Genomic DNA, 26,942 nt, shown 5'->3' on the forward strand with positions numbered 1-26,942 from the left:
TATGTTAATATCATTGCATTTTGTTTTCAGTTGACATTTGGTCAGTTGGGTGCATCATGGGAGAAATGATCAAAGGTGGTGTTTTATTTCCTGGTACAGATCGTATCCTTACCCTTGGCCTAGGATGTAGCTGTAAAAGGTCAAAAGACTCTGCAGTGATACAGTTTCAGATTAAGGTGGTTCTAATTTTTAAAATACTGGTTTTAGACTGCCTTTTCAAACTGCAATTTGCAAAGTCATTATATACCATTGGGGCAAACAGACTTACTTTTTTCTTTTCCCTTTTTTTTCCCTCTTTTTTTCTTTTTCCAGTTTAATATAGTCCCTATCCATTACTTTTGAATGTTGTCACACTTAAGACAGACTTCTTTTTGTTTAGGTGGGGTTTTACTGGTTCACATGCATTGGGCTTTAGTTTGGAGGTCATTTTTATGTAGTAATTTATTAATCTTGTTTAGTACCTGAGCATGTTAGCAGTTATTATGCTTTGTATTTTATAGAAAATGTTTACAAAAATTCCTAACCCTCTTCATTAGTTACACTCTGGAGATTTATTTTTTGTATGCAGAGATGATCCTGCAATCAGCTTTCAGAAGTATCTGACATTTGTCTTTCTACTCTATGAATGGTTTGGTGGTGTCTATATGGGTTGTCCTGTGAACAGTATTTCAGACAAAGAGTCTGCTCCAAACAAATAGAATTGAAACTTCAGTGTCATTGCTAAAATTAGTGAAAATAATTGGACTTTGATATCCTATTTGTTTTACTATTACTTGCAGATCATTTTTTCAGATGCCATCAGAAGTGTTCCCTGCTTTTGCTGCAGGTTACTGTTTCAAAATTGATATAGTACCATTTAGGGGTGAAAATGGGGTGGAGATTTTGAGCCATGGTAAGGAAATCCAGAGCATCTTTACTTTCACACAGCTCTGTCATTGCATGAGCTGCACCATGCTTTGCTTTATGCATCTGGTTTGCTGGCATGGCTTTTCAATTTAGACTCAGTGCCATACAATGTAAATACTACTTTTTGTGAAGGCCTGTACTAAAGCTCACCAGAGCTTGAGAATCCTTATACAGAGATCTGTTGTTAAGTTTTAAGAATATAAGAGAGGGTCTGCTTCAGCCCACTGAAGATTTAGGTAGCCTGGTATCCAGTCTTTGATGGCAGCCAAAAAGAAAAAGTTGGGGACAATGTGAATAAGTGTATATAAAATTTTATCTGAGCTCTCCCCCAGTATTTAACCATCTGCAACTAGGAATTCCTGTGCCAAACCTTACTTTTTTTGTTCAGTAATGTGTATTAAATTCTTCTGCCATGAAGTGGTCAATCTCCTCTTTACAGTGTGTAAACTTCTCAGTTAAGATGTTCCTTATACATCCTTGAAACTCTTAACTTCATTCAAGTCCCTGACAATATTGTCAGTGACCTGCGTGGGCCCAGCCTTGGCCCTCTGTGTGCCCACTGGTGCTCAGTGTTGCACATCCCTGGTGAGAGGTTGCCCAGGACTGGGCTGAGGTACCAAGATAAGAATGAAGGACAAAACACCCACCCATGTGGGGTCATTCTCAGGAGTGCCTTGGTAATGGGTAGTAGCTTGACTGCTGTGAGTGTGTGTTCAGATCAGGGACTCAGTCCCCCAGAACCCAAACAAGGCCTTAAGTTAAATCTGTTATATTTAAATATTTTGTGAGTCTTCTAATATTCTGTTTCTCAGAATTATATCCTTTTCTAGTCAATAATGATTTTGAGTGAAATACATGTTGCCTTGACTACACTATCATAGTCTTGCTTTGTTTCACCACTTAAGAAAGTAGTCCTAAGTCATGATGATGAACTTGATATTTTATTATAATTTCCTGTGTTTTCTCTGTTGGTTATTTCATGTGGTTTTAACATAACTTTCTAGCTGAAAACTAGACACAGTGTTTTTCTTAGCTGCATAACTTTAGATATTGATCAATGGAATAAAGTTATAGAGCAGCTAGGAACACCATGCCCCGAATTTATGAAGAAATTACAGCCTACAGTCCGAACTTACGTGGAGAACAGACCTAAATATGCTGGATATAGTTTTGAAAAACTCTTTCCAGATGTCCTTTTCCCAGCTGACTCTGAACACAATAAACTTAAAGGTAAGGTCTGTCTTCTGTGTGTTGTATATTTTAAAAGTTTTAAAACTCTGATACATTGAACAGAAATGTAGCTCAGTTTTGTTCACTATAAAATCATCCTGCTAAGGATTTAAATATTTATATCATGAGAGTGGATGAATGTGCTGACATGTGCTTGCCTCCACTTTCATATCTTCACGAGACAGCTCCTATTCTTGGAGCTGTCTTTATAAAGGCAAGTAAATATCTATATTCTTCTCAATGACAGGTGCCAACATGATTTAGAGAAAAGTGGGGGGAGGTTGGAATAGAAGTTGTGTAGGCAGAACAGATCTTTGTTCTCTAGGATGAAAATAAGGGGTATATGTTAATAATATATAGATACCCTGTAGTTACTTCAGTGACTTACTGGTTCTAAAGGCCACCCACTCAGTGGAGTCACTCACTGTGTTTTCTGTGACTAAAAGCATGTGACAGAATGGGGCAGTAGGTGCTTGCCTGCTGCTATTCCAAACAAGGCTGCACTGCCACCTGAGCTGTTTCACATAAGGATGTCACACCAAGGGACACAGTATGCTGAACTTGTATAGTGAAACATGTCTGACCCCTTTCCCACCTGTGTCATTCTCTTCAGGTTTTTTTTTCTATTAAATGGAAAAACCTCAAATTATGTGAGGGGTGCATAGATATTTAACTGGAACTTGATTACTCTGACCCTGCTCTTTAAAAGTTTTGAAACACTGTGTTATGTGTTCTATATATGGCAGTAATCTGAACAGATTTTTTTTTTTTTTTTTCAGCAAGTCAAGCAAGAGATTTGTTATCAAAAATGCTGGTTATAGATGCTTCTAAAAGAATCTCTGTGGATGAAGCCCTACAGCACCCATATATCAATGTTTGGTATGATCCATCAGAAGCAGAAGCTGTAAGTTCTTGTTTTAGGTCTCTGCTTAGGAAGCTTCTCTATAAAGCCATATTGTTGTGATGCTTGGTACAGCTGCTTGAATGAAGATTGTTGCACATTTCATCAGAAGCTTCACTGAGCCATAATAGCTTTCATTGATGTTGATAGATGTGTTTATTAGAAATAGCATCAGGAAGGGGCTCAAGTACCTGTCTCCGTGTATAATTGCATATCATCTGAACATGTAGTCATGCATCTGAAATCTTTTATATAGGGTTCTAATGTATTGAGCTTCGGTTGTTTCAATGTGGCTTGATTGGCCTTGGTGGGGTTCTGAGGTATTTACTCCTGGGGAACTGAAATAATTTCATTAGGAATTGATAGTACTCTAGAACTAGAAATAAATGTTTCAGCAAAATCTGAATACAAAATATTGAGCTTTCAGTTATTAAAACTAAGAAACAAAGGGATTAATTTAAATTTTTTCCTTGAAAAATCAGTTTCAGGACAATTCCAGCTTGTGAGAAAAGTGTCATTTTTTTTAAAAAAGAAAAGTGTTTGGTGATGGCCACTAAGAATAGAAAAAGCTACTTGATGTAAACGGAGCAATTATAATTCTGCTGCTCTGTAATAGCTAGATAGAAAATTTAGTAATTAACAGTAAGGAGCTAAAATGAGCTGCTTGTGCTGGAGATTGCTGCACTTAGGAGCTCTTTTACCAGACTGATCAGTTTCTCTGTTAATTATTACAGTAATGTAAGCAAATTTGTTAATCAAAAGAACTTTAAAGACTGTGGTAGCATCTAAAAAGTAGGCTGAGTCCAAGTATGAGTGGATATATAATTGTTTAAATGTGTTATTTTTAAATCAGGTTCATGTTCTGAATGGTTAATTTCATTTTTAATTTGTACTGGTTTTGTATCCCTTTTGATTGTTTTATGATGAGTTAAGTTTTGTTTTTCAGCCTCCACCAAAGATACCAGATAAGCAGTTGGATGAGAGGGAGCACACGATAGAAGAATGGAAAGGTAAGAAAGGCATTTAAAGTATAATAAGGCTTTTGGGAGTATGCTGGGTCCCTGTGATTACTGTTATTAAAGTTCTTCTGAGCAACCTAATAGTATTTATTTCATCTGCTTGGATGGCAAGGGAACAGATCAGTGCTTCACAACCTCTCAATTGTTGGGACACTAAAACTTTTCCTGCAAAGGAGATGAACCTTTGAAGTGAAAAAAAGACCTGCTCATCTCAGTCACCTTTTACAATCCACAGGACAGCATTTGTAGGGGGGGTAACTCTTCTGGACAAACTGGTACAATTTAAAAAGATGCAGGAGCTTGAGCAATGTAAGGGTGAATTAGAAGGACAAGTCTTCAAGTGTTCCTAGCTCTTCCTTTGAAGACTGCTGATCAGGTTTACCTTACCAAAGATGCAGTTGATAAAAACTGAGTGGGCCTTAAGACTCGGCTTAGCCTCAGGTCTCCAAGCAGCCTGGACAAAAGAGCCTTAGAGCAATGCCAGTGCATTGTCAAGAGTGCCAGGCCCCTGTAGCTGCAACAGAAAAGAACTGTATGTTTTCTACATCATTTGCCAGTTGTTGTGTAGCCTACAACCTGTTGTTCAAAACTAATTCTGAACAGTAATAAACCTATGAAATGGAAATGGACATTTTAATGGGAGATATGTTTCCGATCCAGTCTTGGGGTTGCAAATTCATTTTTTGCCTTCCCTTCTCTGCATTTTCAGAGTTGATATACAAGGAAGTCATGGACCTGGAGGAGAGAACCAAGAATGGGGTTATACGCGGCCAACCAGCCCCTTTAGGTTGGTTACAATAAAAGCACAGTACAAGGCTCCATTGAGTTGTAGGTAGGAAGGAGTAAAGCTGATCAAGACATCCAAAAGTAACCAAACTCAAAAATGTGGCTCTTAAATGACCTAACCTCTTGAATTGAAACATTGTGTATTTGAGTGGAATATATGGGGCTGACATGCCTTTTAATTGACCTGTTCAATCCCTCTGTCGTGCCCACTAACTGACTGTCGATAAGGCTTCGTGGCAGAAGTTGGACTGCTATTGCTGCCTCTGCTCAGGGTTCACTGAAGTTTAGACTCTGAAAAATCCCTGGGTGTCTGAGATTGAATGGATGTGGTGTGGCTGGGCACCAGCTATTCCCCAGCCTCAAGAGGAGGAGGAAAAAAGCCAGGCTCCTTCTTCCTTTGTCAAAATACACAGATATGTTCTATCTTAGGGTGTAGGGTGTATTTGTAGCGTAGCGTAGCTCTGGCTTTATGATTACTGTCTTTGGGATTTTTTAGCCATTGGCTTTTACTGTGATTTGACAGCTGCCCATGCCACGTGAGTTCCGTGGTTCTTGACACACCATCTGTTAAGCCCCACATTAAGGACTTGGGGGTTTTATTTATTGTGACAATGGATTGAGACACATCTCTTCAAACTTGCCAAAACAGGGAAATTTAACAGCCATTAGGAAGAGACAGACTAATGCAAGTACTGAACTGTGCAACTGTATCTGCAACTGATTTGCTGTTTTGTTTCTCATAGCACAGGTGCAGCAATGATCAATGGCTCTCAACACCCATCTTCATCGTCATCTGTCAACGATGTGTCTTCAATGTCAACAGATCCAACATTGGCCTCTGATACAGACAGCAGTCTAGAAACCTCAGCTGGACCTCTGGGTTGCTGTAGATGACTACTTGGTCTTTTGGGGGGTGGGAGGGGGATCCTTTTAGTCATTAATAGGGCACTTTTAAAATTTGGTGGTATTTTTGAGTGTTTTTTCAAAAATAATCATGGAATTCATCATAAAGTGCTGTAATTTCAAACTGTAAGTTGTGTTATAAGCAGCCACTTTTTTGCTGTAATTAACTGTAAAATAGTAAACCTGATAATTTTTATTGTGGTTTTAAAATCTGCATATTTGCTTTACTATTATGCTGCTGATCTTTTTTTACTGAATTTGTAAGATTTGTTTTATCAAAGCACATATTAATGTTGTGGTCATTACCATATGATGAATTATTTAAGATTTTATAGGTTTTCAATTTTTTAATTGGAATTTATTCCAGATGTTTTGTTCATGATATCCTTCAAAGTTTTATGCTTGGTCATACATCTGTGTCCAGGCGGAGGGGGAGAGAATTCAGTGCAGCCAGCTGTAGTTTCAGGCATATTACTGTAGTGCTGGGTAGTGAACAAAATCCTCTTTTATTTTGGCCACTTGTCTATAATACTTCAGCAAAAGCAACAATTAGTGATCTTTTTTAGAGAAGCAGAAAAAATCCTTTGCAAAGTTACATCGTCTGAATGAGTTTATGAATTTAAGAAAGCAAAGCATATCTTCAAAGCTGCAGAAATATCCAGCCTAGCAAAGTAATGTGATGTTTTCTGCAGAGTTGTGGCATGCCAAATCTTGTGATCACCATAAAACATGAGGATATTTCATGAATAATACATTGCAATGCCAATAAACTGTTTACTTCTAGCTCGTAGCCTGTTTTTGTACACACAAAATGAAGTGTATCCAGGATGTTTAGACTGACAAGAGGGAAAATGAATATGCTGTAGCTATACTTTAAGATGTGATTCTTGGGAGTTTTGGTTCTTACTAGTTTTGTCTACTAAGGCAAGTGCTCTTTGAGTGCTTTTTGGGTCAAAGAGGGAATGACATGAATGCAATAGGGGCAAAACTTCGGCTACTCTTTCTCCACCAAAAGTAACTGATTGCTAAAATCCATTAAGTGGTAGGAGAACCTCAGGATTTCTGTAGCTAATGCATCAATTGAGCAATATATGCCATCCAAAGGACGGAGAAGTAGTGCTGTATAAATTAATATTTATATCTTTCATTTCACCATGAGATCAGTGTAGCAGAAATCTTAGCAATGGTTCATTTTAAGTCATAAATATTCAGTAGTTTTCATCACTGAAGCTCCAGGTTTCAATACACTTTTTAAACAAAAGATATATTGAGATATATAGAACAGTTACTAAAGAGTCATGTAAGATGGTGCTGCTCCTCACAGAAGTATTTTAACTGTTTACATTTTATATTTACAGAATGATTTATGTATAACTGACTTAAGTTTATGTATGAGTTAAACAATCATTCAGAATTTATTTCTTTGGAAAATGCAGATTTTTAGTGAAGCTAGGCTGTATAATTGATTGCCTTGTGTAGATGCATATTTTGTGTAGTGAATTAGAATGTGAAGAGGAATTTAAATTAGTAAAGCTCACAAAAAGGAGCATAAAAAATACAGAAGTCTTGCCAGGCGCTGAGCATAAGCAAATCATGTATCTGGCTACAGAGGTCATCCAGGAGTGACTGGTGGTCTTCAGTGTGGTTCCTTCTGCTTGTTGGGTTAAATAAGCATCTTTTTGAAGTTTTGACTGAAAGAGGAAAATTTGTCTTCACAGTAACTTTCAGAAAAATAGAAGTGATAGTAATGCTTTCAATATCTAACATGTCTTTTAAAAAACATGCAGAGTTGCAAGGAATGGCAATGTCTCAAAGATAACTAAATTGATAAATTGCACAGTTGTTTTCCTGGCCTGGCTAGACTACTGGTAAGTGCTGTGTGTGTCATTTTGCTTTCCTCCCTTGTATCTACTATTTCAGTATTGCCTTCCTAAGCCACATTTGTTAAGGCAATTATTTTTACAGGATCCTGCCAAATTGTATATTACCTCAGAACAGGCAGGACAAGTTTGGATTCATCTAGCACTGGAATGTAGAAAATGTTGAACAGAGACCAACAGAACAGTCGATTTTGTAATTTTTTTATCAAAGTTTAAGCTGTGAATTAAGCCAAAATTTTTGGTCAAACAACAGTACTCCATTGTTATATTGAGTCAAATGATAGTGTGGTCAGCACAGTGTAATGAAGTTAAGACTGACAAAAGTAACTTCTGATGCCTCTCAGTGCTGTTAAAAACAAATTGGTAAATATAGTTCCTATTTATTTTAGACCTCACTGGATTACAGTGATGATTGAAATATTTTGAAACTTAAAAATACTTTTTTGCTATCACTTGCCAGTGTCCTAAATATATAGTAACTGAACTGAGCTCATAAGCTCTAAGGAAATGGAGCTTTTCTTCTTTCAGGGCAGGGTTAGTGAATGCGTGGAACTGCCCACTGCAGCCTGTTGCAGTGTGAGCAAGCTCACACTGCTTAAAGGGATTGTTTCAGTAGGGTCAGAGCTCTGCCTGTGGAAACTGAGAGTTCACTTTTGGCACCATCTTCCTACAAGTGTTGCTTTTTCTTTTTTTTTTTCAGTTGCTTGCATTTTAGGCAAATTAAAGTGATGGCAAATTTCAAAGACAAGAAAATCGTATTCAGTAATCAAGTTATCACAACAGCATCCTAGTCTTCTCTTTTTATTTGTTGAAATATAAATTTTTTTCAGATAGGTGTACACTGCCACAGATAGCAAACAAATGGGTAACTGGAGTTCAGGTGTCTTTGTCTGTTGTTAGATTATATGCTATCCAATACACTGTACAATTTTATTGTTAAGCTTTATTTTAGACTATGATTTGGAATCTTCTCATGACAACAGGCTTCACTAAAGTGCATGCAACTTTCTAGGGCTCTTCCAATTTGCTGGGAGTTGGTATGGATTCAATTACCACGAGCTGTGTGATCTCTTACCTCAGGTGAGGTTCAAAGTTGCGCAGTAATAGCGATACTGAGTTCCACCTTCTCTGGGCAGAGCTGTGGCATGCAGCAAGGATAAATCAGCTCTCTCCTTTTTTAGAAGTAGGTTCTTCAAGAATTTGAAATAGAGATGGGGACGGGGGGAATCAGTACCCTTAGGGTGTACTGGAATGCGGTGCTGTGAAGTCCTTCTTTGGTGCAAGACAGTGGGTCAGAGCAGATTGTGTGTTAGTGTGTGTGAGCAGCTGTGCTGCCTGAGCACAACCCCCTGGAGGAACATGCCCAGTCCTGGGTCACTGCTCAGCTGAGAAGACATGGCACTTTGCCCTGCCCAAGCTCGGGCTTTTAGCTTTGAAGAACTTTCAATGTGTGAGATGCAGCAGCAACTTTCTGGGCAGGAATTCCAGCTCAGTACAGCATCAGCAGCAGTGGTGTGGTGGGGGTGTTCTGTGTTCCCAGCACAGGCTGTGGTAATACGGCCCTGCTGCCTGGGTTTGGTGAGGCCAGTGCAGAGCACCTGGGCAGGGGCTCTGCAGGGAGGAAGGGATGGATGGAGCACTCAGCTCAGCAGTGTGTGAAGAAAAATGTCAAAAACCTCCTACAGGAGGATGGTCCTACCCAGCCAATAATCTGAATTGTATGACAGTAAATGTTTCTTGATTAAGATTATGGGCAAAAGGGGAGAAGGTGGTTCATCTTACACTTGGTCTTACTCTTTCAAGTTGCTAAAGGGAGTGAATTCGTTTCTGGATCTGTTTTTATTTGCTGTTGGCAGCAGGAGCTTGTCCATGCTGTTACATTTTATTTTCCTGTCAGTGGTTTGGTGCAGTTGAAGGAGAGCCTGTCTGTATTTTTCAGTAGGATTAGAAAGAGGTTTTTATTGAAGAAATGTGATGAGAATGTACTGCCTACCCAAATTTTCAATTAATTTATTCTTAGTTAAGGGCACTGGATAAAAGTGGTATTTTAAGTGATCTCTCTCACTCCCTTCTCTTCTTTATATGTCTGTGTTAGAGAAACATGTTATGAATCAGATCACATTGTGTTTCTACTTCTGCAGTTCAAAATCTAAGCTAGGTTTTCTTGAACTACCTCACACAAACTTTCTACGTTTCTTAAGTAAGCAAAGCTAACCCTTGCTATTGGAACTACACTGAATGTGAATAGAAAATACACCTCCTTTAGAAAAACAAACCTATTGGCCAATGTTGAGACAATATCAGTATGTTTCTTATCTATTTCACGTAAGATGTTCATGTGTAATATATAGCTTGTGTACAGTAATGTACATCTAGATTATTGTGCTAGCTGTAAATTGGTGATTTTATTATTGTAGTCTGGTTTTGTAGGGTAAAAATAGCTTACTAGTAATGTCAACTCATCCTTTACATTTTACAAAAGGAATAATTCTTGGTAAGCTTTGCATACAGATGAATTACTTTTGTAGGCCCAATATCTAGTCTATTTTTGAGAGTTCTTTAACTTTTATTACTAAAGTTGAGAAAAAAAATCCCACCCCAATTATTGTGGTCATTCCTTCTGCCCTTTTTGAAGTATATTCTTAATTTTATTATGTCCCAAGAAATATGAAGTGGAAGACACACCATTAAAAATACTGGGGAAAACAATTTTTTTTTTCTTCCCCACATTTGATACCTTTTCCTGCTTTTCCTTTATTCCCTCCAAATAAGCTGTTGGTGGGCATTACTGAGAACATTGTGGTTTTTTTTTTACTCATTCATGCCATAGGTCATTACATGTGCACCACTGGAATGTATACATTGTTATCTAGTATGTCAATTGGTTATAATGATATTTTAAATAAAAAAGGAAAAAAAAAAGTTTGACCACCATGCATTTAGTGTTTCTTCATTGCCAGGCTGGAATGGGTTTCATATGGATTGTGTAATAGGGCTGCACTTGAAATCTTATTAAGAGTCCTTCCTGAGAATTCATTTGTTTTTTAATGGTCTCATTTTTAATCTGTCTTGTGAGCTCACTCATGGGCAAAGTGACATGTTTTTTCCATTCCTCCATCCCCATGGACTTTGGATGTGCCACAGACTGTTAACAGCCACATGTTCAGTGTCTTTGTGACTCCTGGGAATCTGTTCTTGCTTCCTTGCTGCCAGCTCCAGCTGTCGTAATTCCTGAAAATACAGCGGCTGAGACCCTGTGCTTTGGAGAGAGGTAAGCCATGGGCTGCCTAGTGTATGGGGAAGATCTCCCAAAACCAAGTCTTGGAGAAGCCTGAAGGATCTGACTTCTGGAGACCTGGCTTGGATGCCTGGACCACTCACTGCACTGGCACTTCTCCCACAGGTAAATCCCAACATAATGCATTTGATTGCCTTCACTTCCAGCAGGGTTTCAGTGCTTCCTTAATGACTGCAGCTGCCCTTGAGCTGTGGTGTTGGTGCCTTTGTGTCCAGTTTCAGGGGAAAAGGACTGTGACCACAGTGCAACCAGCTTTGTTTATCAGGGCCAGCAGTTTGTAGGATGATCTAGGAATGTGGTGGGACTCAGAAATGCTCTTCTTTATTTGCATATGTCAGCGTAAAGTGCAGCCAATTTCCAGTGATACGTTGCTACAGAGCAAGGCTGGAGAGCCAGTCATAGCTCTACCCAGGATTTGTCTGGTGGCTCTGGACTGAAACACTCCACAGTGCTGCTGGCATCAGTGGAACTCACTTGTGAATGTAGATGAGTCATTAAGCTATCCCTGTTCATCTTCCTTTTTGTGTTAGAAATGCCAAGGCGATCTATGGAGGTTTTCTTTGTTATTCTGAAGTGTTGGTGTTTTGCTTTTTTCTAAAGCATATGCTTGTGTTGGTTTTTTTTATTGAAAAGTTTTGACTGATTTTTGCCTGTGTAATACTGGAAGGGATATTCCAGGCTGGGAAGACGGCACAGGTGAAACTCTAGTAAAAATGCATCTATTCCAGGAACCTTCTGTCAGTTTAATTAATAATAACCAAAGCTGTATCTTGTAAACACCTGCTAAGAAAGCGGACATTTAAATCAGGGACTGTAGTGAGTGACAGGCCTGCAAAATAAGGAGTAGTCCCCAGTGCCTGGTGTGGGGAAATGCATTGGTGGGGAAGAGTATGGAAATGGGAGTTAAAGCTAGAACAGGGTCTATCATCTTCCTCACATAAGGGCATAGTGTTCCATGAAGTTTGTCCAAGTGGATTCCCATTTCTTGCGTAATTGCCCATATCAGGAATTTAACATTATGGTCCTGGTGCTGCACTTGGAGTTAACATCCTACTGTGGTGCATTTTAGTGTGAACTGGGTCATTTGTGGCTTCTTGCAGGGTTTATTTACTGCAGTGGCTCATCTTCAAAAGCTGCTGAAACTTACTCCTCATGAACAAGAGGCATAGATGTTGCTGGAGCACAACAGTCAGTTTGGAACTTTCTTGTTTCACTCATCATTTTGAGTGGATAGAGTTTCATTTGTGATACTAAAAAGAATTAATTTATCTTGGATACCAAATGATGTCCTACAGATCTGATGGGCTTATCCTGGATCTGCAAGTCTGGGATAGGTGGCTTTGTGAGCAGTTACCTAAGGTTAAGTACTTAGAGTTAACCAGCAGTCCTGTTCATTGCTTGTCTGGCATATTTGGTGTTTAGTCCATCAGTCAGCAGGGCTCAGTTCTTGAGTTTGTAGAGTGAACTGAAGGGAGCAGTCTGCACTTTGTACACACAGGAGATAATGCAATATAAATAGGGTAAGGGGGGTGTGGGCTGTCAGGATCTACACAGTGAGAGGTTTCCATGTTTGGGGTATGAATAAAAGAAGGCATTAAAATACTGTTTGCTACTACTACTTGGATTGAATGTCACTTTTTATCAGTCCTGGTGTTCTTAAAGCGTGGTTCAGACCACCCTCCAGTATTAAGGTTTATTTTGTGATGACTGACCTGGTACCTCCAGCTACCTGACACATTGATGCTCTTCCACCTCAGTCACTGTTACTGCTTCTCTCTCACATTATGCATCTTATGCTGCTGTTTTAAAAGGCCATCTTACTCCTTGCAGGATCACTTGTGACCAATGGTAATGAATCCAAGGCAGAGCTGGGAAAAAAAGATGGGGATGATGCTCATGCCTGCAGGTGGCAGGCGGCTGCTGCTGAACATGCAGGTACCTGCCTCATGCCAGGGGCAGTAAGGAATCCAGGGCAGCTGGAGAGCCTGGGAACTAGGAAAAAGGTTTTGAAATAACTGAATGAACCTATCCACATGGCTTACTGTACTTGCTTGACTTTTCTTATCCAGGAAAGATGAAGTTAAAATTCTGCTTTTTGTTTGCTTTAAATGTTTTACATTTTTTACATTTCGATAGGAAGGAGAAGTGTTACAGTGCAGTAGAAAACAACACCCAGATGTTTTGAATATTGAAGTACCTGGATATCTGTGAGTTGATGAGGAAAAAGTACACCTTTCAGTATCACCTATCTCCTGGTATGTAAAAAAACCCCATTCAAAGGTTATTTCCAGACAGTGAGTCATAGTCTTCTCTAGTAAGAAGTGAGATTCAGGGCATTTTTTCAAAATACTTAAAGCAATCTTCTTTGTTACAGTCTATACTTTCCCTTTAGCCAGTTCATGTCGTTGTGGCACATTTTTGTTAAAAATCCTTCTCCTTAGAGACTCCCAAGCTACCTCAGGATGTCAAAGATAAGAGTGCTAAGAAAGAGTGAACAGTGCTGGGCTCGCAGGTGGAGTTCAAGCTGAAGCTGGTGACTGTTTTCTGTGTGCAGGCTCTGCATGGCTCAGGGTGCTACAAATGCTATGCAGAACTTCTTGAAGTCACTTGGAAGGGAAGTCAGCCCTGGCAGCAAATTACCAGAAATTACAGCCTCATTCTAATGATTTTTCCTTAGCAGAAGTAAGGAACTTGGGATGATGGGTTGTTTGCAGTATTCCTCCTGTCCCCTCATCTCCCTGTAAGAACTAACAACAAAAATATCAACTGGTATCATGAGAAATGTTAGTGTAAAGTCCAGGAAAGGTTAAAGATAGATCCCCACCCTCCCTCCCTTACCACCCTGATACCCCCCACCCCAATTGCACCCATTCCTCTTACCATAAGTTTTGCTATTAAAGTTTGGATGTGTTTTGATGATAAGAATCTTCCATCTTCTACCTTAATACATATACCAACTCAGGAGATTTTTTTTTCTCACAGCAAATACTGCTCTATTTTTGGCTCAAAAAACCCCCAGATACCTAGACTGAAATGTGCATATTTTAAGTTCCACGGAGATTGTGTAGCCAGTCTGATTATTAATCCCATACAGTTTAATTTAAAGTTGCATTTTTGTCAAACACTGAAATAATTTCACGGATAAGTGAATTGTCAAGATTTTGGTAGCCTCAGTGTGTTTGCAGACCTTATTTTCACAATATCTTCATAAAATAACGCCACTCTAGGAATGAGAAATTTGAACAAACTTTATGTACGGAGTGGGGCAAAAACCACCTCATTAAATCTGTGGCAAGCCCCTGGCTGTGGTGGAACTGCCACCTTTCCAAGCACAAGTGCAGGAGTCCCTCAGCTCCAGGCTCAGCTTGTCCATTTGTTCTGGCCATCCACCCACCCTGCAGGACCTTCCACTGTCCTTGAGCAAGCAAAAAGATGGCAGGAGGACACCCTGGAGAAGAGCGTCTGATGTTCTGTGGATACAGAGGAGACCCACCCTTTCTTGGCAATGACACTAAATTTTCAAGCATTATGGTCAGCAATCCTTCCCAGCTGGCCCAAATATAGCACATGTAAAGACAACAGGGAAGTGTCACTGAGAGCACAATCACTATAGAATTACTCATGATACATGAGTATACCAGAGCAAAATATGCATTCACTCATTTTGTCAGGAACAGGATTTTCTATGCTTGTTCTACTTGGGGACTTTAGCACTTGGACTCCCAACAGTTAAACATCCTAATGTTGAAAAAAATTCTTCCATTTCCTTTTGCAGGAGGTAATTTCTCTTCTCAGCATCTTCACGAGCGCGTTCAGAATTCCTCAGCTTTATCTCCAGCATCGTGTATTTCTTTCGTTCTTGATCCAGTTCTTCTTCTAACCTAACCACTTGGTTCCTCAGGTCTGCACTTGTTTCTTCAATTCTTAAAACCAACAGAGAGAAAAAAAAAAGGCTTTTTAAAGTAGCTGGATAAATACAGCTGATAACTAATAAATTTAAGTTGTTCCTCTTAGAATATGTTAATGCTAAGAGGAAGTTTTAAAGCAATAATAAGTAATATTAATTGCCATTTCTATATGCCATTTCATTACTGTTGAATTTAAGGGCAGAGATTCCTTGGAATTGGGGCTTCCTTTATTTGTATCATGTGAAAAATGCTCAAATCTTAAGCATTGTTTTCTACTTTCCAGCACCATACTGGAGAGCTGAGATGTATTAACTCCTCACTTAGGCAGAGTTCAAGTATATAATAATCTTTTAACCTCTGTTTTCATCCTGTATTTCTCTATGTGGATATCCAGTACAGAGAAACATCCTTGGGGCTCAGATAGGAATGAGGTCACAATCCTTCCTCACCATCCATTTGATGGTATTTTCTGTAAAGTTTATCACTGACATTGGGGTGGGGTACAAGATTTTACAAAACTCAACCTTTCATATAAGGAAGAATCAGAAGAACAGTTTTTAAATATATCTGGGCACAAAGCTCTGAAGCAAAATTCAGGGCTTTTCACTGAGGAAGTTGAACAAGGTTCATGGTTTTGTGATTTGAAGAAGCACAGAAGGCACAGCATTTGCTGTCCTCCCTCTTGTGTTTCCCAATCACAAGACTGAGAAGTGGTGTTAATACTGAGGAAGGAGTATTTTCAGTTAGGCATTACTAATCACTGGAATATGAATTTAAAAATTAGGCTTTTTCAGTGAAAAATGCCCCTCCTCTAAATAAAATAAATACAATCTTTAAAAATAATTTCAAACCCAAAACCACCCCCACCTCTTATTGATCAGTCCAACACTCAGCTGTGAAGCTGGGGTGTGGCATCCCAGTGGAACTGTGAAGGGGTTATTTTTAGGCAGGGTAACTGATTATCAAGAAGGCCATGCTACTGACTCCATGACAAACAAAAATGAAAAAAAGAGGGCCTTTGACAGTCCCAGAAGGGTCTGAATTCCATTTTATGACCAAGAGGCAGTGCAATGCCTCACCTTAAACTTTTCCTTTCTATTCTTTACGTACAGCTAAAGATGGCAGTTTGATTATTGTCACAATTTTCACAATGAATCAAAGTCCCAGGTCCACTGATCTGCCCCAAGTCCAGCAAAAAGCAGCCCCCACGGATGAAGGCAGACCTTTATCTCCAGCCAGCTGGCTTCTGGAATACAACACTTCTGAAGCTGGGATGCTTCCCTACACACACGTAACAGCTCTGAGCTGCCAATTGCGTTTTTCTACCACTATGTTTAGGGGTCAGCTACAGCAGCCTGGGCCGAATGACACGGCCACAGTACTTACAGCATTTCTACATTCCTAACAGTCCTCTCTAAATACTTACACTTTCTTAAGAGTCCCAGATGGTAAACATGAATTACTGAAACTCAACAGAGAATATCTGATAATTATATTAACCTTGAGGGAGAAATGCTCTGGAACAGAGTGGTTACAGAAAGGCCATAAAACTTGCCTCCCTCTGACTAAGAGAGAGAAAATGGGCAGCTGATGATGAGAAATAACAGCTTTTCCATCAGCAAGTGTGCCTTACCTCTGCCCCAGGCATGTACTTACTCTGCTTTCCCTTCACTTATGTATGTGCCAACAAAAAGCTCATATTCTTTCATTAAAACAGGTCCTGCTAGATACACACAGTTCTGCAAACCACACAAGCACATGTACAATTTTGGGGGACTAAATTATCTTCAATAAAATAAAGCTGGTGAGGCAGCCTAAATATTTCCTGCTAAGCAGCCTCCCTTCTTTGCTAGTTCGCTCCTGTCTTTCCATAGTAGCAGACTTCAGTGCAGTCTCAAAAGGAATGTACTTTTGCACACATAAATTGTTGCAGATATAGTAAAAACATGGCAAAATTTTTGAGAGCTGAAAAACTCAGCTTGAAATTCTTAGACATGACAGCACAGTCCTTCAGGCTGTAATCCTGAACAGCTGGACTCATCCTGTTTAATACAAAAAGGCAGTGATTGCATCGTGCCTGGTTTTATGAAAATCTTTAGCTCATTAGGCATTTCCCTCTCAGCTACATTACCCTGTGAGACCTGGCCAATTCAGAGTCCTCCCCTTGAGCCACAGTGCTCTCTGCCCCATCCAGCTGCAGGGGAAAGGCAGGTGTTGGAGCTGAAGCAGCTCAACAGCTGGAATGAAGAACAGGTCTTCCTGGATGCCCCTGATGTCAGCAGCTTAAGACCCCATTGGAACAGTTTTACTGATAAGAGATGGAAAACCATCTCTTCCCCCAGGCAGTGGGCAAGAATTTGCAGCTACACATTTCAATGTTCTGCAGCCTGGTATTTCTGTTTATTACTCTGTATCCCTGCAACAAGGCTTGCCAGGGCAGCTCTGCACAATTAAATGCAAGACACATACCCTCACCTCCCTCCCATTGTGCATCAGTGAGGCATCTAAAAAACACCCATGGAAGCCATGAACTTCCACCCTCAGTCACAGACCCTTCCCAGTACTCCGTGCTAGCAACTGCTGGTGTTCTCATAAGCTCTTACACCTGGAACACAACAAGGTGGGGCTTTTCTCCCACTCTGGGATGTTAGGTGGGAACTGAAACTGCTGCACAGCCTCATTCTCCTTGCAGCTCCACACACCAAGGCAGTACAATGCAAGAGGCAGAAACGCTGCACGGGCTTGCAAGCCACCACCAGAGGAAATCATAAAATAAAGCAGAAAGATAGCAAGTGGAATTCCTACCTTAACAACTGGCCCATGGGAAGAGATTACAGTTCAGATACACTTTTGAGAAACTACCCTAACAAGAAAAAAGTGCCAAAAAATACAGCCTAAAGCTGTGCTATACAATCCCAACAGTCATACATGCTTTTGGTACCATGTTTGGGAGACTGACAGCATTTCCATACCTCAATGTCCAATCTGAGTTTTAATAACTGAAGGAGTATAACAGCAACACCTTAACACAAAAAAACCCTCAAACCCCAAGAACTCAACTCTGTAAGAAATGTGACTACAGCCCTTCTTCAGTGCAGAGTACTGGTGCTGCAGAGCAGCATGTATTGTAACATGGTGTGCAATTTTGCACATGGCTGTATATTAAAATATATATAGTTCTTTTAAGCATCAATATTTCATGTGCCTGTTTCCCTAAATACTTTCCTGAAAGTCATTCTATAAAGCACATACACTCATAAAACCTAATATACTAACACACACAAATTAATAAATATGACTCCCTCATTAATACTTTCCACTTCCTACATCCCCAGCCCTTACACACAGCTCTCCTGAAAACTGAAAGGAATTTTTCTGAGCTCAGGTGGAAAGTACAGCACCAGCAGCTGTGCAAAGAGACAGCAGTTGGCAAATGACACAGTTCATGCTGCTCCCCCAAGCCAGGCTGCCCCATCAGCCAAGGACCACTCTGCATCAAAAACCAAAGTGAGGTTTCTTTAAGTTCAACACAAAAGGGGTCCTGACAACGTTGTAGCTGAGATGCAGTCCCAATACCACCACCTCAAAAAAACCTGTGGAAAATAGTGAAGAGCAGTTTCCTCAAGAATGCTGCTGTTGGGAAAAACAACAAGAAGCCCTCAGTTTCAGACTGGTTCGGTACAAGTATCAGCACCTGCACAGATCAACAAAGTTCCTTTTTGAGGCCTGACCATCATGGGTCCCAATTTCTCCCTACAAGATGTTTGCTATGTTGTTTCTCTGAGGACATTAAGAGCAGACTTTGGCATTACCTGTGCAGTTCTCATTTACAGTGAAAACACCGAATATGAAGTATTGTATTTCCCGTTGTCAATAGAAATCCCCCTTCTTTGGTGTTTTTTTTTTCTTTATGTTCTCTTAAATCAGAGGAAGGAAAGCTGGATTCAGAGAGTAGCAAGGAAAAAGTAGAACCAAATCTGCTGTTACCCAACCCCAAACTTTAGGGCTAAGAACCTGACACCCTTGGTAGCCCACACCCATGTTCAGACAGGGAGAACGTTGACAGATAACTTCCTTGTGCCCCCTGCAGATGACATTACCTTTTGATACTAGTCTCATACTCAGTCCTCTGTTTGCTCAGTTCTGTCTTTAGCTCCACCACCAAGCTCTGTAAGGCCCTGGAGCATTGGACAGAGTCTCGGGAAGCTGCAGCTGGGTCACTCTGTTCGCTGCTGCTGCTGCTGCAGGCTTCAAACCTGTCCATGCTGTTCTCCAGATCTGCTGTCTTGACCTCACTCTGAGACAGTGAGCCCTGAGTTACCCACTCAGTTTTTAGGGAGCTTAAAGCAGAAGAGTCACTAGCCCGGCAGGCTGGGCAGCTGCTCACTGAGTCCATCATGGAGATCTCACAGGATGATGTAGACCAGGTGGTGCTGGCCATGCTGTGCGTGCTGAGGGACAGGCTGGATGAAGGGACGTTGTCGTAAGTGGAGAGTCTCTGGGAGGAACACGAGTCTTTCACTCGTTCCCCAGAGGCTGTCCGGCGATGGCCTCGGAGGGAGTACAGGCCGTTCATCAACCAGTTCCCGCTGGAGGAGAGGTTGGGGATATCTAAGGATGAGCTGCCCAGCTTTGGACTCACAGACCGCGCTCCCTGCTGGCGGAAGGAGTATTTCCATGGAGGCAGCGTCTGCACTCTTTTACTGGGGCTTGTGGCAGGCTGGGCCGATTTGCCACTGTGCTCTGGAGGAGTGATTTTCACTGTAGGTCCCGGAGTAGCCTCTAGTGCCACAGCATTGCCAGAAGGCAAATCAGCAGGGCTGGCAGCGCTGTTCTGTGACCTGCTGTCCTCCCCGTCCTCCTCTGAGATCCACTCGACAGTGCTGCGCTGGCGCACAGGTCTGATTTCCAGCTGGCTCCCTGGCACCTCCGCCTGAGGAACAGCAAAGATCCGCCCCTGCTCACTTATCAGTACTGTCATCAGGTGCTGAACTAGCGAGGTGCCTGTGGGTGGAAAACAAAGGCAAGCAGTTGAGGAGACATGGAAGACCTCTGCAACTCACCCCACCTGCTTCCATGACTAGGTTGCACCCAGTTTCATGGTCTAAACAGGGCCAGAGCTACTGCTTATTGTAAAAACACAAATGTCAGCTCAGGCCTTCTGCTGCTGCTCTCAGTGTATAGAGAAACTTGCAGGAAGTATGACACCTGCATTATACACACACTGGCAGACGGTGTACAGCAAGTGCAGAAGGTACTCACGATTATTTAAATTCACAGAAACGTGCTGCTGTTGTTTTCCAGGAGTGGAGCAGACCATTATGCAATAATAGAGAACGCCACTTACTAAACCTAATACAAAGTGCTTCCTACAAAAGAGGAAAACCTTTAAAAGGGTGAATAAGCAATTCTATTTTGAAGTATTGCCTGAAATAGAGAATAAGGCCAACATACTCAGGGGTTCAAGGCAAGAGCCTGGTTTTATTGACGAGTTTTTGGCCTAATAGCAAGATGTACAGAGCTCACCTACCACTATTTTATGTTTGTGAATGCAGGAAGAGAACTAAATGTCTTGGAGATATGGGCATTCCTAACAATTTAGCTGTCAAACTTCAGGTATTTCTATTTGAAATTCATTATTTAAATTTGAAGGCAGACATAATTAGAGTGGTTTTTGTTAAGATCTCATTATCGGTTTAGTTAGGAGATTGAAATTACCCTGAAGCTAAAAAAAAAATTTAGTCTTTCCACTTCTCTGTTATTTTTATCTAACCAACATTCTATTCTCAACTAAAACAAAAAATTGCCAATCCTGTTATGAGTATAATGATTAAGTCTCAAAATCCAGCTTCCGTATCCCACAGTTCAGATCTGTGGCAATACAGAATTCCAGGTCAGATCACTGTAGTGTTTTTATACGATGATTAGGAGAGACCCCAGCACCTGCACGTGTGCACCTGCACACAGTACAGGCACCTCTGCCATCAGATGAGCTGCAGAATGAAATGCCTGAGGTGATCTGAACTCAAACTTGTCCCCTGTGCCAGCTGAGCAGAGGGCACGCTGCTGGCCAAGGCTGTGAGAGCCGTACCAGCACTGGCCCGGTGGCCACTAGGGGAAGTCCCAGCATTGCACACAGGCTGACTTCAGTTGTCCCCATATCCAACACTGAATAACCAGCACTGCTCCTGCACTCCCTTCTCGTCCCCGATTTTCGTACCTTCTGCACCTCTAGGGCAAGGTATCAAATCTACCCTTAATAATATGGCCCACATCGCTGTGACAGGCTTTGAATCCCTGAACTACTATAATATGTTAAGTCATGCTCTGAAGTTTTCCTGTTGCCTTACAGTGAGCTGCCATCACATCTGCACATCACCTGTGAAAGAGCTAAAGGCACTGCTGCTGCTAAGGCATGACAATACTGGCCTTCTGTGAAGGATTTGCATCACACAAAATACCATGTCAGCTGTCCCCTACAGCTAGGAAGCAAAACCAGAGCCAAGTTCAAGCATCCTGGGCACAGCATCTCCATCTGTGCCTAATTAATTCATCAATTCTTTTTGCAGGCTTGCCAAAATCCCACAAAACTTTATGCAAAGACCTTGCTAAAACTTGCACCACAGTAGTTATGTTTCAGTGCGACCTGGGAGAGGAGCTGTATCCCAGCCCTAGTGTCAGCCTGCTTGATTCATATGGAGGTAGACAATTTTATAGCTTCAGACTTTTTACATCCTAAATTAACAGTGATTTCCAACTCATTTTTCGAATTCTGTGAGGTTTTGATCCATACAGTCTGCTTAGAAGACAGCATTTCTAGTTATAGCCACAGTGGCACAGCCAAAACTACAGTGCTCTCCTCATGGCCCAGATGTTCTCTGCAGGGAGCTGTATAACCACTGAAATGCACCAATACAAAATGATTGCAGTTTGGTACTTAAGCACAGGCCTTCTGGAAAACAGCTGAGCTTTCATTTCAGCAGTAGGTTCAAAAAGAGTTTCAGGGGCACAGAGGCATCTCCACATGGTAGAGAGGAGAGGCACTCCCAGTCCAGTGGTGAATGGGATAAGATGCCAACTGGAATACCCCTCACAGGCCCTGATGAAAGGGGTGGCTTGACTTGTTCTGACTGTGCAGGCAACTGATACAGCTACCAAGGAATGTATGGCTTTCACTTCCAGTGCCAAAACACAGCTGCTGTGCCATCCCACCAGAGCAGCACCTACCTTCCATCATGGTCACCGGATCCTCCATTTTGGGCCGCAGTATGTTTGGTCCAAATACTGTAGCCAGGTTCTGGACACTCATCTTGTTAATGCTGGAGTGAGCCTGAACTTCATCAAGGAACCTTGAAAAGTCCCCACAGAAAAATCAAAGGAGGAGGGAATTCATGAGTAAGTCACTTCTCAGAACATAAACATTCAGTTTTGTCCTGTTTTCATACAACCCTGACACCTGAAATGATTCTAGGAACTACTGTAGCTTAGAGACTCGATATAACCCCAGATCCCTCCTAGTGTATGAACCAGAGAAGACAGGATATTTTCTGCCAGAAGTACCTACCTAGGAGGGACCCAGCCTTCTACTGGGTCTGAAAGGACAGATTCTTGCATTTTTACAGGAATTCTCCAATTACATGGATTGACTTTGGCTAATTTTCACTTGCAGATGTAAGAGAAGTAATAAGTCATTTTACTCATCTCCTTGTCCAAGAACTAGCAGCCTGTGAAAAGAGCTTTGTGGCTTGGCTTGAATCTAACAAAATACAGATCACAGAATCATAGACTGGTTTGAGTTGGAAGCAGCCTTTAAAAATCATCTCCTTCCACCCCTCACATAAAGAGGCAGCTCAAAAACTGGGAAAATCAGCAAAGATTAAAGGAGACAAAGCTGTGGAGTCCCTGGTAATCCAAGAGAAAGCCACTACTAATCCCACTTCCAAACCAGAGCAAATGCCAGACTGGCTATTCTGAATGCATCTGCTACTCAGCTTGTGTCATAAATCTTCCAAGTGTTCAGTGTCTGGAGTGAGTGTCCAGTGGTCTGTAGGTGCTTCTCAAATAAACAATATACTGCGTTAGTATCACTCGTGCCTGCTGCCAAGGCTGCAGGTGGCAGCAATTTGCTCGGCTGATCCTCTTGGATAAACCAAGAGCTTCCTTCAGGCAGGCTGCATTCACTTCCACGTGTTTTAAAGGAGCTGTAACTTACACTTAAGTGGTTTTTGAATATTCATACTTTCAGAGTTTATTATTTGCATATACGACAGCCTCAAAAAACCTAGAGACTTTTCCAAGTGTTAATTAATTTCACTTACTTGCATATGTATTTGAGGAGGTTGTAGTTGGCTTGGGGCAAATTCTTCACCTGTTTAACCAGTTCCTGGGTACCCTGAGGGACAGGAAAAACAAGAAGCAGAGCTACTAATGTAAATGCTGCAAAGCAGACGTGAGTTTCCTTCAGGACTACAAAGTCCTCTTTCCACAGCCAAATGCTGAACAATAGATAGTAACACAAAGAGGCTTTGCTTCAGAAGAGGTGTCATCCAGTGTGTTGTGCCTTACCAAAAACCCAATGTCCAGAACTCAGTTCAGTTCTCAGTGGAAATCCTCCTGTAAACTTTAATGGTTGATATAGAAGCCTTCAGTTAGTGAGGCCTGCCAGCCTTCAAAGCCTGCCCACTGGCACTGGTATCAGTGTACCAGCAGATGTGCCTTTGCTTACTTGAGACTTGGAGGCATTGAGTACAGTATAAATACATTGCAGTAATGCTCAGTTGAGCAGAGGGAAGATTTTCTTTAAAAAGCTACATGAGTCCAAATCAACTGCCTCCTTTTTAATGATGTACTTCATTTGCAGTCATTCTCATCTGGGACATACTTCTTCACGAAATTTCTGTCTTTACATTAAATGTAAGATGAGACATCAGCTGAAGGAATGACTTAAACCCCCGAAGCTACTTAAATCATCTAATGAAAACCTCTGACTCAGGAGGCTATTGTCCTGCCACAGTCCCAAGTATCATTTGCTTGTTCCTGTCAATGCTGCTGTTGCCCTGGAAATTTGGTTATTTTTGGAGACAACTCAACCTCTTGTGGAAAAACAGACACTGAAGCACATTTAAGGAAAGAGTGATAGCTGCTCACTACTGATGGAGAAATTCCAGAAGCAACTGGTTCCAAAAAAGTGCAGTTGAACATTCATTTCAAACTCTCCTTGAATTTTTAAGGACTGTTAGGAAGGGAATTCTGTTGGCCAGACTCTTGCAATGTATTCCTGATTTCTCCGGTCCAGACAAGTCAAAAAGATCCGGAGAGCAGTGCCTATTCCTGCCTTCCTCCTTATTACCTTAAATATATAGCTACTTTTTTATTCTGTACATCCCAGCACAAAAAAAAAAAAAAAAAAAAAAAAAAAAAAAAAAAAAAAAAAAAAAGTTCTCTAATAAAAACCTGAAACTTAAACCAAAATTCTTAAAAGCAGTAACCCCTTTATAATTCCTTAGCTTAAACACTATGCTGGTTTAATGGTGACAGCAATGGAGACACCAATAAAAGGCCAGTCTCTTCTGAAAAATCTCAATCCTCTTCTTTAAACTTTTAAAACTTTTTCAATCAAGGATGGCTGCTACTGATGTGAAGGTTAAGGTCAGTTGTTCAGGTCAACCAGCTTTCAAGTGACAAGTTTGAACCAGAAAGAGGTGAGCTAACAGACCTAATTCCCTCTTGAATTTTTCTCTGTAACCCAATTTATTTCAAACAGGGAAATCAGGATGGTATTTGGGACTGTATTTCAAGTGCTCTGAATTAAAATGCCATTGACTCCACTGGATGTAAGAGGAAGCTTTGGAGCAGAAACGCAGGCAGCTGTGAACAGCAGGAAACATGATGTAAAGGTAAAAGAAAAAAAGGTTCTAAAAATTTATAATCCATGCTTTGTCACAAGGAATCTCAGGCACGGTATTACACAGAATATCTTTATATTCATCGAAGTACAAACACCTGACAGGTAAAAAAAAAGCGCTCTCTCCTACTGCAGCATTTTTCAGCTCTGCCATAGATTCATCCTCACCAAGGCCTGACCAATGGAAGGCAGAGGCTTAGCCTAGGAATACCAGAGTGACAGCATAGAGGAAAACATGAGCTTGAAACCTCTGTAGTAACAAACAGCACTGAGCAGTGCCAGTGGCTGCAGCCCAGAAAGCCATAGAAGAACTGTACTGTTATTTATTGTGGGATTTTGCAGAAATAACTCTTACCTCCTTGAAAACGTTGCTTTCCAATGAATGATCCCAAACCCAAGGACTTTGCAATGTGTGTAACAGATCAGCACCAATTCAGAGCTTCTAGTTTGGCTGGAAAACTAGCAACACTTTAGATGTTCATAAAAAATTCATATGCCTCTTTAAAAACACCTGAAGCCTTGTGTTCAATCTACTGAACTGCTCTGTGCATCTCTGGAGTACAGGTAGCAGTGAAGGCTAAAATACTACCATGTCAAGACAGCTCAGACTCAAATGAGTTTTTAGACATTTGAAGATCTCTCTTGGTATAAAGTTATTTTTAATTTTCAACCCTCCTCCCCCCATCAGTTGGGATCAGAATCAAATATTTTTTAATGCTGCAGTCCTGCTGAAATACCTGGAGACCTCAGCACCACCCAAGGTCTCTGTTATGTCCCTGTTTGCATTCAAACACCAGAGATGAGCTGGGTGCAGAATGAAGATGAAAAGCAGTTAGTATAAAAACTTAGGGCAGTACTGGAGCTAGGCCAGGTTAGCAAACCCCACAATAATTCCTATCCATGGTCACAGCGTAGCAGCATGAGGTACCAACAATTTTATCCAAAATGCTATTTTGCCTTAAGCAATTCTGGTTTTTTGGGTGTGGGGTGAGGGTGGCTGTACAAAACTAAAGAAAATGATATTAAGAGTCCAAAAGTCTCATTAAAAACTTTCAAGTGAAAAATGAAAAGAAAATAGTACTTCAAATTAAACCAGTACAATTACATTTTGTTTCAAAATACTTTTACAAAACAAAATGTTTGATTTTTAAATTCCCTGCTTACCATTACGTGTTAAAAATCATGGTTTCAATGAAACCACGTTTCTGAGCAGGGGGATTTTCCATGTGGGAGGCGAGTCAGGCCCCACAGGCTAGGTATGACTTTGTGCTGCATTCTGCTCCACGTGCTCCTGTGCACGTACAGCCTCTCCGCCCCTGGTGTGTGCACTCCACCTTCCTTTCTGAAAAGGTAAACAGCCCACGTTGAGGTTCCAGATTTCCCTGACAAAACCAAAATTGCTTATGTTTATAACAGCACCTTAATAAAACAACTCTGTGTTATGAGCAGTGCTGTATTTTGTAAGTGTTCATTTTGGCTACCTAGTGCTCCCCATTGCCTTTCTAATCTAAAGAGAATTCTGCTCTACAAGTCATTTGAGTCTGACCTTGCTCACACAGATGTTGCTTCCTAAACTGCTGCAGCCCGTGCAGACAAAATCAGGCAAACAAGGTAGTTAATAAGCTGAGCAGTGATGTACAATTATGTTTGCCCAATTTGGCAGTGTCTCTACTCTTGTGCAATGGTGCTTAATGGATCCAAAACTTCCCAGTCTGCACATCTTATGACCAAAATCAAACCAGCTCCACTGCCTTAGAAATGCTGCTGTTTCTTGTGAAATATCCGCTGTGGGGTCTGTAACACGGCACCCTGCAGAGATGCCTGAGTTCACTGAGGCTGAGGCAGAAAATGAGCAAGTTTTGGAGGTAGCAGACACCTACTAAAATATAACAGAAGTGCATTGGCTGTGTCCAGAATGCAAGGGCCTATCCATGTGTGGTAACATGCTGTGTCATGCACAGAAATCTGCTTTCTCGCAGTTGACTGAGGGTTACATCATTTGAGTGTAGAGAGTAGTAAACTTGCCTTTTAACTATAAAGAACTTATATTGCCACATCTGCTACATTTGATGCATGCAAACAAGCATCTTCCTGTGGGCATCATCAAGGACAATCTCCACAGAGCCTTCTGCCACTTGAACTGAAAGTGAACCCCAGACTCACAGTGAGGAAAAGTTTTTACAAATCCCACCAAAGACGAGACCACA

General features: G+C 41.0%; 2 protein-coding genes across 12 annotated transcripts in view; one reads left to right on the forward strand and one right to left on the reverse strand.

Moving 5' to 3' along the window:
• MAPK8 (mitogen-activated protein kinase 8) overlaps positions 1 to 10,561 on the forward strand; it is a 183,927-nt gene extending 173,366 nt beyond the window's left edge. For 3 of the 5 annotated variants that reach the window (XM_042018857.1, XM_042018859.1, XM_042018861.1), the window contains 6 exons: positions 31 to 102; positions 1,954 to 2,136; positions 2,916 to 3,040; positions 3,984 to 4,047; positions 4,766 to 4,843; positions 5,591 to 10,561. In XM_042018857.1, the coding sequence (XP_041874791.1) occupies positions 31 to 102; positions 1,954 to 2,136; positions 2,916 to 3,040; positions 3,984 to 4,047; positions 4,766 to 4,843; positions 5,591 to 5,736 (668 nt within the window). In that variant the 3' untranslated portion in view covers positions 5,737 to 10,561. Of the gene's footprint in view, positions 1 to 30; positions 103 to 1,953; positions 2,137 to 2,915; positions 3,041 to 3,983; positions 4,048 to 4,765; positions 4,844 to 5,585 lie in introns of all 5 variants that reach the window. The other 2 variants (XM_042018860.1, XM_042018858.1) reach the window with 2 other exon arrangements.
• Positions 10,562 to 14,153: 3,592 nt separating this feature from the next.
• ARHGAP22 (Rho GTPase activating protein 22) overlaps positions 14,154 to 26,942 on the reverse strand; it is a 131,415-nt gene continuing 118,626 nt past the window's right edge. For all 7 annotated transcript variants that reach the window (XM_042018838.1, XM_042018839.1, XM_042018840.1 and 4 more), the window contains 4 exons: positions 23,150 to 23,223; positions 22,059 to 22,180; positions 18,932 to 19,835; positions 14,154 to 14,846 (listed from right to left, as the gene is read on the reverse strand). In XM_042018838.1, coding sequence (XP_041874772.1) covers positions 14,618 to 14,846; positions 18,932 to 19,835; positions 22,059 to 22,180; positions 23,150 to 23,223 — 1,329 coding nt within the window. In that variant the 3' untranslated portion in view covers positions 14,154 to 14,617. The remainder of the gene's footprint in view (positions 14,847 to 18,931; positions 19,836 to 22,058; positions 22,181 to 23,149; positions 23,224 to 26,942) is intronic.

The sequence above is a fragment of the Corvus kubaryi genome, unplaced genomic scaffold (genome assembly GCF_017639235.1).
Source record: "Corvus kubaryi isolate FWS band 111438036 unplaced genomic scaffold, C.kubaryi_AGA036_p1.0 138, whole genome shotgun sequence".
NCBI lineage: Eukaryota > Metazoa > Chordata > Aves > Passeriformes > Corvidae > Corvus > Corvus kubaryi.